General features: G+C 44.5%; 1 protein-coding gene and 1 long non-coding RNA gene across 8 annotated transcripts in view; one reads left to right on the top strand and one right to left on the bottom strand.

Moving 5' to 3' along the window:
• The window catches only part of LOC129195073 (uncharacterized), an 11184-nt gene extending 6332 nt beyond the window's left edge, over positions 1-4852 (bottom strand). For 2 of the 5 annotated variants that reach the window (XR_008573854.1, XR_008573855.1), the window contains exons 1-2: positions 1817-2031; positions 41-481 (exon numbers count right to left, since the gene is read on the bottom strand). This is a non-coding gene — a long non-coding RNA (uncharacterized LOC129195073). Of the gene's footprint in view, positions 1-40; positions 482-1816; positions 2032-4751 lie in introns of those variants that run through there. The other 3 variants (XR_008573857.1, XR_008573858.1, XR_008573856.1) reach the window with 3 other exon arrangements.
• Positions 1-13311, top strand: part of htra3b (HtrA serine peptidase 3b) — a 14535-nt gene extending 1224 nt beyond the window's left edge. Inside the window, exons 3-12 of one of the 3 annotated variants that reach the window (XM_054800788.1) lie at positions 62-498; positions 7539-7647; positions 7726-7858; positions 9523-9612; positions 11350-11544; positions 11617-11649; positions 11728-11842; positions 11906-11963; positions 12035-12130; positions 12196-13311. In XM_054800788.1, coding sequence (XP_054656763.1) covers positions 62-498; positions 7539-7647; positions 7726-7858; positions 9523-9612; positions 11350-11544; positions 11617-11649; positions 11728-11842; positions 11906-11963; positions 12035-12130; positions 12196-12364 — 1435 coding nt within the window. In that variant the 3' untranslated portion in view covers positions 12365-13311. Of the gene's footprint in view, positions 1-61; positions 499-7538; positions 7648-7725; positions 7859-9522; positions 9613-11349; positions 11650-11727; positions 11843-11893; positions 11964-12034; positions 12131-12195 lie in introns of all 3 variants that reach the window. The other 2 variants (XM_054800787.1, XM_054800786.1) reach the window with 2 other exon arrangements.

The raw sequence follows: 13311 nt of genomic DNA, 5'->3' as shown, positions 1-13311 counted from the left end.
ATGATCACCACCGGAGGGAGCTATCAGCAGAAAAACTCACTTAGTGTTTCTTTAATTTGAGCCTTAGGTCTTCAGTGAAGAAAATGCGGCTTGTCCTGTGTGCAGCCTTGCTGCTTTACCTTAAAGGGTCCGAGGGTGCAGAGCCCAGGTCAAAGTGTCCCACGAGGTGTGATGTGAGTACCTGCCCAAGCCCCAGCTGCCCCAGCGGCTATGTGCCCGACCGCTGCAACTGCTGCCTGGTGTGCGCCTTGGGGGAGGGCGAGCCGTGCGGCCACAAGGATGACCTGCCCTGCGGGGACGGGCTGGAGTGCAGACACCCGGCCAGCAAGCTTCTGCTCAAGGGCTTCTGCCAGTGCAAACTGAGTCAGGAAGTGTGCGGCAGCGACGGCAAGACATACGGGAACGTGTGCCAGCTGAAGGCCACCAGCAGGAGGGCGCTGCAGCAGGGGTTGCCTGGAATCACCCAAGTCCAAAGAGGAGCCTGTCAGACCAGCATAGGTATGATTTATGCACATTTATGCCTCATGATGACCTGCTTTTCACATTGCTCTTCTCTATTGTTGAATTAGGGTTCATGCAATTTCTGGTTTATTTTGAAGGCTTTTTTTCCTCAGCTGTTTCCACATTCCTCCATTCTTGTGGTGTTAATGTGGCAGAAATGTAGGCGTTGACTCATAACCACCTCAAGAAAACAAAACATTGGTGAGAGCCAAATACATTAGGTTTCACAGTGCCAATAAACAACCCCTTAAAGTGAATTTGGACCACTTTACTACATGGAAAAACTGTGAAAATGTTGTAGTGTAAAACATGATTGTAGGTCAGCATGTGTGTGAGTATGATGTCATCTCATTAGAAACTGGCCTTAAACAAATGCAGGTCGCAGATGTTTAATACAGAACATGTGGAAACAGTGGTTAGCAGGTTGGCCTCACAGTCAGGAAATCGAGGGTTGGAATCTCTGCGTGAGAATCACTGTGTGGAGTTTGCATGTTCTCCCTGTGCGTGTGTGGTTTTGTCTGGTTACGCCGGCTTCCTCTCACATTCCATAAACATGCAAGTTAGGCTAACTGGAGACTCAAAAATGTCCATAGGTGTGAATGTGAGTGTGAATGGTTGTTTGTCTATATTTCCCTACCATTGGACGGCGACCAGTCTACAGCACACTAATGACGACAAAAATAGAAATCATAAGAAATGGCTGGATGGAAGGAAAAAGTCATGGAGTCGCAAAGATCAAGAAAATAGTCTCTACCTATTTGCGGTTCGGCATTCACTCCACTGCATATTCGCAGATTTCTTTTCTCTGCTTTAAATTGTAAATAATGTGTTTTTTTTATTAACTTAAATAGAAAGTGGTTTGATGGCGCTATCTGCAGGGGAATCCAGCAGAGGCTGTTGTCTCACAAGTCAATTCACTCAACATTTTCCTGCAGGAAGATGCTTTGATGAGACGTGATGTGTAACTGCATGTTTTGCCAGTACAATACTGAATACCGTATGCCTGTCATTGTTTCTTAATCTGAATTTAAAATGTGTTTAATAACTGTAAAGGCATATTGTAGGGTTTAGACCAGTGTTTCGCCTTGCGGGGATAATGTAGTGCTATTTATTTGTGTTGTGATGTTGTGAAGAAAACAAACACAAGCTCGTGAAAGCTTAACATGAAGGAAGGACGACGACCAACATGACTCTTGCAGCCTTAACATTACAAGTGTTGTCAGTTCCATCTTGCCTGTCTGACTGCACTGAACAAAAGTCTCAGAAAAGTATCTTAGAACATCAAATTAAAAGCACAAAATGAATACAGACTCACCATTGGAATAAGGCTGGAGTTTGTTTTCTAGTGAGAAGATTATCACATCCTTTTTTTCGTATCCAGTGTGCTAGCATGAATTACCTTGACACCAAATAGCACAAACATGAGTACTCAGCATAGACATAATAACGTCATCAAACCTCATCTTTAAGCATTCACACACAGCATCAGCATTTGAGAATAACGATGAGGTAAAAAAAAAAAATAACAGGAAAAATATAAGGCGTCATCTGTACTTCTGTGAAGAAAGTGTCGGACGTTTCGCTCCTCATCCGAAGAGCTTCGTCAGCGAACTAATAAGTGCTGGTAGCTTAGGCCTTAAATACCGTAACAGTGGGCGGAATTGGTGTGCCAACACCCTCCTCCTATTGGTTCGTTACACTAAGCCTGGGCGGAGTAGTGGTATAATCCTATCCTGTTATTAACACCTCCGATAAAAGGGGAAGTGTCGCTCCCTGAATAGGGTATGAACGACTCTGATCCTGGCTCGTTAGCATCTATTGTTCTGGCTCGGCCCTGGCTTCACCTCATTTGCAAGACTAAGAGCTGTGGGTTTTGGTCTCAGTAACCTGCTGAACACAGGGTCCAAATTAAACCTCAAACCACCATTCCGATTCAATGATGGGTTCTGTTGTTTGACAAAAATGGCTTCCTTTACTCCTCTTTCAAACCATCTGTTTTCTTTGGCCAAAATCTTTACCTCGCTGTCCTGAAAAGAGTGATTGGTAGCTTTCAGGTGTAGATGTACTGCTGATTGAGGACCACTAGAATTGTCCCTGCGATGTTGATAAAGCCTTTTTTGGAGCATTTGCTTAGTTTCCCCAATGTAGTGCTCTTTGCATTCCTCATCTTTACAGTGGATGGAATAGACCACATTGCTTTGTTTCTGGTTTGGAGTCTTGTCTTTAGGATGCACTAATTTTTGTCTCAAGGTATTTACTGGTTTGAAATAGGTAGGAATTTTGTGTTGCCATAAGATCCTCTGGAGTTTTTCGGAGACCCCCGCTACATAAGGGACTACCACTCCTCTCCTTTTTACTTCTGTGGGCTTTATAGCTTTATAGCTACCTATTTTATAGCTACCTATTTCAAACCAGTAAATACCTTGAGACAAAAATTAGTGCATCCTAAAGACAAGACTCCAAACCAGAAACAAAGCAATGTGGTCTATTCCATCCACTGTAAAGATGAGGAATGCAAAGAGCACTACATTGGGGAAACTAAGCAAATGCTCCAAAAAAGGCTTTATCAACATCGCAGGGACAATTCTAGTGGTCCTCAATCAGCAGTACATCTACACCTGAAAGCTACCAATCACTCTTTTCAGGACAGCGAGGTAAAGATTTTGGCCAAAGAAAACAGATGGTTTGAAAGAGGAGTAAAGGAAGCCATTTTTGTCAAACAACAGAACCCATCATTGAATCGGAATGGTGGTTTGAGGTTTAATTTGGACCCTGTGTTCAGCAGGTTACTGAGACCAAAACCCACAGCTCTTAGTCTTGCAAATGAGGTGAAGCCAGGGCCGAGCCAGAACAATAGATGCTAACGAGCCAGGATCAGAGTCGTTCATACCCTATTCAGGGAGCGACACTTCCCCTTTTATCGGAGGTGTTAATAACAGGATAGGATTATACCACTACTCCGCCCAGGCTTAGTGTAACGAACCAATAGGAGGAGGGTGTTGGCACACCAATTCCGCCCACTGTTACGGTATTTAAGGCCTAAGCTACCAGCACTTATTAGTTCGCTGACGAAGCTCTTCGGATGAGGAGCGAAACGTCCGACACTTTCTTCACAGAAGTACAGATGACGCCTCAAGAAGCCTTTTCCTCGATGGACAACTCCTGTACGACTGAGAGCCTACACAGAAGGAAAAATATAACTATTTGTCGAAGCCTCTGAGAAACTTCACTGTGTCTTGGAGCACACAACTATGGCGCCTTCAAGAACCCCCGAACAAACTGGGAATATACGCTCCAGGAAACGTAATGAAACAAAGTGACATAAACATGCAAAAACTATGAGCTTTCTAACAGAATATTATTTTTCCAATTTAATAATAAGCTCTTATTTCCAAAATTGATATACCTTTACATACAATTTGATGTATTTATTTACTAAACTATTTTTAAAAGTGCCTTTTTTTTATCATTGCTCCGTAGAGCAGCAGCGAGAACCCTAGCAGAGGCTGCACGAGCGCATTCCACACTTGCAGGAAAATAAATTGTCATTAAAACTGACAAATCTAAAATAGAAGCTAAATCGGACACCTTGCGTCTTGAAAAAGAGGCTGCAGCAGCTATCTCCAAGGCTGAAATATTGGGGGGAGCAGCAGAACAGGAAGTCCGCTCTTTTCAAAGCAAAAAAAAAGCTCCCTCTTCTTCTTTGAAATTAACTAGATAAAAGTAATGTTGTTAAATGTTCCGTTGTCCATTCATTTGTCATTATTTTTGCATCTTTTTCTGCATGTAAAACTATAATTATTGTCAATAAAATGTGTTTTGTGTTGAAATTTTGCGGTGTCTGGAACGTATTAATTGGATTTACTCTATGGCAAAACTTGCCTTGGTTAGAGTCCGTTTTGGTTTGAGTTGGACCTTGTGGAACAGATTAATGAGGCTAACCATGGCACTAATGAATAAGAACGACTACAACGTGTCCTTCCCACCATTCTCATTCTTCACACATTTCATCTGCCACCAAACCTAAACTAGAAACGATTGTAGCTTTGCTCTCCCTCGTTCTTCTTCAAACTGAAATGGAAAACCAATCCAGCGCCCCAGTGACAGTTCACAAAACCTGCAAAGCCAACGAGGAGTAAAGCTAAACACGAAGATCATCCTGCTAAACATTGTGCTATCCACAATAAGCGCATCCTCTAAAAAGGTGTTGTGGCTTCAGACTGAAACCTTTAGAGGAACATAAAGCTTACCTTAAAGCATCAGGTGCTGCTCGTCATCTTCTCCCATCGTTTGCAACGGCAAAGCTATGTTAAAGTCTGAAGAGTGCGGCAGCAATGATCATCTTGCAACCCTACATCCAGGACCACCGCCATGGGAACCTCCCAAAACCATCATCAGAGAATGGCCAGGAGGATGCTTCAGAGATTGCCGTAAACTCGGAAGCATGTGATGGTGGCCTCACAGGGAAGTCCTGCTCTAAAATATGCCTCGTCAAGGTGTATCCTGCAAAAAAGCCAGAGAAGGCAGTGAAAATGCTTGCTTTGCTTGATGATCAAAGTAATAGATCTCTGGCTAGATCACAGCTTTTTGATCTCTTCAATATTCAGAGAACCACATCCCGATATTCCCTGAAGACTTGTGCAGGTGTGAAAGAGAGCTCAGACGGAAGAGCAGCTGGTCTACAGATTGAAGCATTAAATGGGGGAGTCATCCTTGTGCTTCCCGACACCTGAAGAAGCTCTTAATCACCCTCATCTCAAATGTCTTTTCAATGAGATCCCGCCTCTCGACCATCAGGCTCAAATTCTTCTCCTCCTTGGCAGAGACATGATTTGAGCTCATAAGGTGAGACGAAAGCTCAATGGACCCAATGATGTACCCTTTGCCCAAAAGTTAGATCTCAGGTGGGTGCTGGTCGGTGACGTATGCTGAAGAAACGTGCACAAACCCACAGTTTGCAGCTTTAAGATGAACGTCCTAGGGAACAGCATACCTTCAGTGTTCACTCCATGCACAAGTGACGCCGACTGGAAAAAAAAACTGTGAGCCCCAAACCACTACTTCAGTTTGACAACAATCAGCGGTGCTACAGCCAAAAGCCAAATGATGATAGTCTTGGACTCACTGTCTTCCAGAGAAGACAAGCTGCAGAGAAGCCTGCTCTTTCCACAGAGGAAAACCCAGACGATCACGCATCCAGATCACCCCAGCCTCTCACGGCGTCCATACCAACTTGCTTACAGGACCAGCATTTCTACACAAGTCAGAAGAAACCTCCCGTGTGCAAGAAGGTGGATTCAAGCTAATTGACCCCGACTCCAACGGGCCACAAGTGAAAAGCTTCACCACTAGCACAACAGACAAGCAGCTTAAGATGAAGCAGCAAGAAACGACCAATGGCAACGATTGCTGATGTCTTCCCCAGCAGCGATGTAAAGATTCAGCTCAAGGTGGAGCTCAAGGTGACCAAGCAAGATTCAAGCAATAAGTTCACCTGGCCTGTGTCAGAGGTTATCCATGTTCATCTGTTCAGCATCTTTTGTGAGATTATTGCAAATGAGACAAAGCTGACTTGACACTGTACCTTGCACTATGAACATCACTTTTGTGTGTCGCTACTATAAACTATATTACTATTACCTAATGCTTCATGATGCCACCTGAGACTTTGCCGCTGCTGCACTTTGTGTTGCTTAAAGGGTACCTATTATGCTTTTCCTCTTTTCTGACCTATAAATGTTGTTACAATGTTGTATTCTCGTGTTAAACGATGCCAACGCGTCAGATGAGGAGCTTTGCGCATTTGGAAGTGAGCCCTGAAAGCAGTTTTGGACGGCTCTGCACGCTGTGTGTTTTTTAACACAGAGTTCCTTTGATGTCAATGCAACCCAGACTTCGCTCTGTTCACGGTGTTAGCACGTCGAGCGATGGCTCCCAGGAAATGTTTTTTCGGGTAGGCCTAAAGAGGCACATCAGGCAGAAGTGGTTGGAGTTGCTGATTCTCGGCAGCAAGAGAAAAATATGCTCATCTGTCAACAGCACTTCTCACGACTGTTTTATGAACATGGGCCAATACAAAGCTGAACTATCCATCAAACTGTTGCTGAAGTCCGACGCCTTTCCAACGTTACTTGGTCGTGTTGAAGAGTCAGAAGAGCAAACTGTATCAACTTATCAGTGTCCTAACTGGGTTTATTTAGTGTAATTAATCAGACAAAAAGGGTTCAGAAGCTGTCCGGAAGTCCTTGAGAGCGCTTGGGTGTGTGACCAATCACAGCTGAGTGGGCTCGGTGGGAGGTGTACCTGGAGGAGGGACGGGAGTGAAGTAAATTACACAGACCGTTTGGGCGGGAGGCAGGAAACACTGCAGGAAGAGGTGCAGAAGTTCTAGAAGGCTCTCTGTGTGGGTTGTCGAGTCCAGAACTCAATACGAAGGCCCGAAAATCTGTATAATAGGTCCCCTTTAATTAACTGATAAAATCTATGAGAACGAGACCTGGCCTTGATGGACGCTGAAAAGAATGATGGAGGTAATTGGTCATTATGTGCACCACAGGCCTTCAGGTCCCTCATATATTTTTAGTCCACCACGCCCACGCCCACAGACGCAATGCTCCAGTGACACTGCATGTGTGTGTGTGTGTGTGCTTGTGTGTGTGCGTGTGTGTGTTCGTGTGTGTGTGTGTGTGTGTGTGTGTGTGTGTGTGTGTGTGTGTGTGTGTGCGTGTGTAAGAAAGCCACACAGGCCAGACAAAGTAGAGGGTTTGTGATTACAGGCAAATGAAAAGCGAGTCAACCACAACTTAAGGGTGGAAGGACTTCCTGTTTCCTCAGTCACTATCGCTTGTGAATCTGTGTGTGTGTGTGTGTGTGTGTGTGAGTGCTTTTGAAGGACTCTAAAGACCCCAAGTGGATATTGTGCTGATGTCTGTAGCAGTTGAGCAGAAATATGTTTTATTCATCATCATCATCATGACATCTTCATGACATAAGATTTCCTCTCTAAAGCCTCTAAGCCTTCTGCATACATTTTGTAGCCAGTATAGGTCCGACACACGCTGCCAGCCCTCGATACAAGTTCAATTTCATCGCTGATGTGGTTGAGAAGATTGCACCAGCTGTGGTCCACATAGAACTCTTCCTCAGGTATATTCAGTGTGTGTGTGTGTGTGGTTGTGTTGTGGTTGTGTGTTGCATGTGTTTACATTTGTGCTCTCACCCGAGGCACCCTCTTTTTGGACGGACCGTCCCTCTGTCAAGCGGATCAGGCTTTGTGATGTCAGAACAGGGCCTGATTGTCACCAATGCTCATGTGGTCTCCAGCACCACACCAGTGTCCGGTCAACAGCACCTCAAGGTACACAAAGTCACCTTATAGCATTAGAAAACACATTCAATACAATGCCTGTGAACATTCTCATTGTATTCTCAGGGCAATAGTTTGATCACAACTGGACTGTTCAGGTTGTCTTAGAAGACGTTTCACCTCTCATCCAAGCAGGCTTCATCACTTCATGCTCAAAGACTAAGCGGGACACCAGTCAGACTACATAGGACAGCTCTAGTCGGAGAGCTTGGTGCAAGCTCCAATCAATTTATCCTCTAAAGGAGGAGGCAGGTCCGGACGAGAATGGTTGGCTCTTCAGTGGTGGCTGGCAGGATTGTGATGTTTTCATCTTTCACAGTTGTGCTATGCTGTCACCAGCATCCCCTATTGTGGCCACCCTCTACATGGAGGACATGGAAAGGCGGGATCTGAACTCCTTTAAGGGAACAGCACCAAGACATTGGTACAGATATGTGGATGACGCTTGGGTCAAAATTAGAAGCCAATAAGTGCTAGCCTTCAGCGAGCACAATTAACTCAGTGGACAAAAACATCAGATTCACACGTGAGGATGTCAAAGACAATAAGTTGGCTTTTGTGGACTGTGACGTCCACATTGCAGGCGACAGGGGTCTCCATGTTGGTGTTTACAGAAAACCCACACACACTGACCAATACCTAATGTTTGACTCACACCACGCACTGGGACACAAACTGGGCATTGTCACAACCCTACAATACAGAGCTGATAATGTTCCCACCGGGCCACAGGCCAAAATGAAAGAACATAAGCACCTGAGGGATGCCTTCAAAACATGTGGTTACCCCAGCTGGTGGTTTGTATAAAGTCCATCTTGTTACAGAAAAAACAAAACCAGGCTGGAGGAGGAAGAAAAGAGTAGCAGACACAATAACGTCATCCCGTATGTCTCAGGCCAATCTGAGAAACTCAGAAGGATTTTTAACAAACACAACATACCAGTACACAAATCTGCTAACACCCCATAGACAGGACACCCCATACCCAGAAGCACAATCTGGTGTATGCTGTCTGGAAAGCACCGATTTTTATATTGGGGAAACCTGCACCTCAAAGAGAAAGAGCACTCTTTTGACGACAAATATTTACACATTTTGGACAGAGAAGAAGGATGGTTTGAAATAAGAGTGAGGAAAGCCATCTCTGAACAGAGGGAGGGGTCTACGACACCACCTTTCTCCCACATACAATGCTATCCTTTCATCCCTTCCTAAAAGATTCCGTCAATTAGCCTCTACCAAATAAACAAGGCAAAGCCACCTTGGTTTCAGGTGGGTCCATGACAGTCATTACATCTGAATGGGATGCTAATGAAGGTGCTAATGAACGGCCATCGTCGCCAGGCAGAGCCATTGTGTCCACTCTACTGTATCCTAACGATCGTCATTTGACATCACTGAAGAGCCAACCATTCCTGTCTGGACCTGCCTCCTTCTTTAGAAGATAAATAGATTGGAGCTTGCAGCAAGCTCTCAGACTAAAGCTGTCCTATCTAGTCTGACTGGTGTGTGCACCACCTAATCTTTGAGCATGAAGTGGTGAATCCTCCTTGGATGAGAGGTGAAACGTTTTCTAAGGCAACCTGAACAGTCCATTTGCAATTGACAGAATGCCCTGAGAACATTCAAACAAAGTGCGTTTCCTATCTCTGAAGGTCCAGATGCACAACGGTGACGTGTATGAAGCCAGCATCAGAGACATCGACAAAAAGTCAGACATTGCCACCATCAAGATCAACCCTCAGGTGAGTCTAGTGTCTAGCCTGGACCAATGAAGACATGCACACTGCATGCAATGAGGAGGCCTAAGGAGTCACTGGGGAGGGTCCAAAGATGGGGGTCAAAGAAAGCCCACCCACCCGTGACCATGTGGGGGACCCTGCAGAGACATTCCCGCACATGTCTCGGGAATTTCCATCTCGGCTCAAACAGGTCACCTAAAACTTAACAAGACATTTGCACTCTACCATAACCTCGACTTAGTGGGGGTGACGTGACGTGACCCACAGAGTCAACATGAATCTTTAAATTTGTCTCGTTGTTTTGGCATCAATGGGGGATGACCGGGACATATGAAAGACATGTGTGGCTGCTTCCAGCATGAATCACCACATTAGAAGTGTGACAAAGCCCAGCCTAAAGGATCCACCTCAAAGATATATTGTTTTAAACTTCTGACTGATTCTTCTTCTCTATATCACACATCACATCTGTCTGATGTGTACATGTCCTCCCTTTTACATCAACCCCTCCACCCATCTCTGTCTTTAAAATGAGCAAACCCCACCTTTTCTTTTAAGGACACATAAATCAGAATAATAGTAACAACTGTAGGTACACACATGCTATTATTGCCCTACCATATTATTTCTGTATATGTACAGTATTTGGATAATCCATCATGCTGGTTACAGAGAACACATAAACACACCCTACGCTCCTTAAATGGCCAATATTGAAATTCACTGATTTGGTACATTATCAAAAAGTTAAAATCATGCACAAAGCAAACAACGACCTGCTAAAATTACATTTAAAACATTCGTATGCACTCACAATACTATAAACCTTTTAGCATATGTGTATGTGGAGTAATGTTATGGAGCGTATTGAGTAAAAAGAAGTCAGTGTTTGAATGTGAGCCAGTTCAAGAAGCAGTACAAACATATGGTGTTTACAAAGTATAAGGAGGAAGACGCTGGAAGCAAGCCTGTTGGCCACACAGTCAGGAGATCGGGAAGAACTGGGTTTGAATCTCCGCTTGGGCATCTCTGTGTGGAGTTTGCATGTTCACCCTGTGCATGTGTGGGTTTTCTCCGGGTACTCCCGTTTCCTCACACATTCCAAAAATATACCTGTTAAGTTAACTGGCGACTCTAACTTGTCCATAGGTATGCATGGGAGCGTGAATGGTTGTTTGTCTATATGTGCCCTGCGATTGGCGTTCATTACAATGTTTGTTAGTTTTACTCCTGTACTTATTTATTCTTATTTATTTATCATTCACATTGTATTATTTCTTGAATTATTTAATTAAGGTTTTGTTTATCATATAACCTGCACTTACTTATGACTGCACAATGTTTCTGATCTGCGTCTGCCAACTTTACTCCTATAGTTATTGACTTATTCTTTATTACGCTGTCTACAAACTCTATTTACTTGACTATTACACTTTGTTTCCCCATTAGAAAACTGCTAACCTGGTACATTCTAAAGAGGAATTGAATAAACTATCAGTACTTGCTGAGACACAGGGAATGGGTAGTATTAAATAAACACTGCTTCTTCCAGCTTAAATTGTTTAAACTTTTAAATTGCGCAAGTGTAAACTTTTGTTCAGCAAGTTCCAGATACAGTATTACCATATGTACTGTATGTAGCAAACCTAAGCTTCAAAATCATTTGGAAGGTACATTGTCTTGTAATTATATTTCCTCTTGTATCAGAACTAATTGTGTTTATTTCCTGTTTCCCGCCAGACAAAGCTGCCAGTTCTGCTGTTGGGTCACAGTGCAGACCTGAGGCCCGGCGAGTTTGTGGTGGCCATCGGCAGCCCCTTCGCCCTCCAGAACACCGTCACCACCGGCATCGTCAGCACCGCCCAGAGGGATGGCAAGGAGCTGGGCCTCAGGGACTCTGACATGGACTACATCCAGACAGACGCTATTATCAACGTGAGGCTAGTGACTGGTTGGCATAGGTGCTCCCAAGAGAATCAGAATAACACGTCATGTTTTTCTTCTCAGTACGGGAATTCTGGAGGGCCTCTTGTCAATTTGGTAAACTTTTGTTTTGTTTGTTCAACTACTCGGCCAATGAAGACATGATGTTGACCTGTGCTGTCTTCTTAACTTAAGGATGGCGAGGTGATCGGCATCAACACCCTGAAGGTCGCCGCGGGCATCTCCTTCGCTATTCCTTCAGACAGGATCACGCTCTTCCTGAACGACTCCCTGGACAAGCACAGCAAAGGTGGGTCTGTCAGTGAAATTAATATCCATCCGTTGTGATTGCAACCGACAGTGTCTCCTTCAGACATCCGGTCAATAAAGAAGCGTTTCATTGGAATCAGGATGCTGACCATCACACCAGCGTAAGTCCCACCTGATTCATTTTTAACCTGGGTAGTAATCTGCTGCTTCAACTTTGTTACATTTTCTGCAGGCTAATTGAAGAACTAAAACAGCAGAACCCAGACTTCCCGGATGTTACCGCTGGGATCTACGTCCACAAGGTTGTCCCTCACTCACCCGCGCAGAAGTAAGTTCCCATTACTCCTCACAGTTTCCAAAATAAAAGCTCCACTGACAGCAACCTCTTTCCAGAGGCGGCATCAGAGACGGCGACATCATTGTCAAACTGAACGGCCGACCACTAATGACCACAGCCGACCTGCAGGGGGCACTGCAGGAAGAGACGGCACTCCTGTTGGAGGTCAGGAGGGACAATGACGACCTGCTCTTCAACATTGAACCAGACGTCATCATGCAATAGATGCTTCCCGGGACTTGACGAAACCAATACAGGAGACAAAGTTTCGGTTTGCCAGCTCAGGACCCCCGAATACCCTTAAAACTGCAAAGTACTTGACTGTATCACTTTGGCAGAGTGTGCATGAAAATTCCTTTTGAGACATCTCTCGTTGCACATTAAATTGGTTGTGAAAGGTGAAATTTACTGATCATTTGGTAGCAGGTTAACATTCAATAAACTGTAAGGAAGAATTGGTTATTGTATCCGGGGTCAACATGGCAACCGCAGGATGCCATCTTCCTTCAGGAGCCTCAAAATGATTTTGAATGTTGTGGGATTTTGTCGCTTTAATGTTTTAGTGAACACGTTGAATGTAGCTCACGAGCAATGCACAGAACATTGACTATATAACGGTCATAAACATTCCAAAGTTGCCATGTTGGAATGTAAAGAAGGGGATTGGGGGACAAGGTTCCTTAACAGACAGATGGAAGTTGATTACCTCGTGAAGGTTGGAGGTAAGACGCTCAGACCCTTCCAGGAACCTCCTGATGAGAAAGCCACCTCTTGGAATTCTTCACCTTCTAAAGAGAAAGCCGCCTTCCTCCACTGAGAGGTCTAGTTCTTCAGGGTGCATCAAGGTCTTCTAGGTGGAGAGCCGGAAACCCGAGATGAGGCGGAGATGATATCCCATTTGGCTGCGCCAGGAACGCTTTCAGGAGCAGCGGGAAGAAAAAGAGGGACGAGATTATCATGTTACGTGATTTCACAAACTATTTCTGTTGTATCCTTTCATTAGAGGCTTTTGGGTGTGCAAACACACAGCAGCTGACTTTGAAAAGCAGACATGCTTACTGAGCGCTTCAAACAGTCGCTGCTTGAGCTGGCTATAAATGTAAATGTGTGCTGGCCTACAAAACCATGATAACAGCCTTCCATAGTGTTGCTTTTGGCTTGTTTGCATGTCT

The sequence above is a fragment of the Dunckerocampus dactyliophorus genome, chromosome 15 (genome assembly GCF_027744805.1).
Source record: "Dunckerocampus dactyliophorus isolate RoL2022-P2 chromosome 15, RoL_Ddac_1.1, whole genome shotgun sequence".
NCBI lineage: Eukaryota > Metazoa > Chordata > Actinopteri > Syngnathiformes > Syngnathidae > Dunckerocampus > Dunckerocampus dactyliophorus.
Note: the sequence above shows the minus strand (reverse complement) of the source record. Positions and strands in the feature narration are given on the sequence as shown.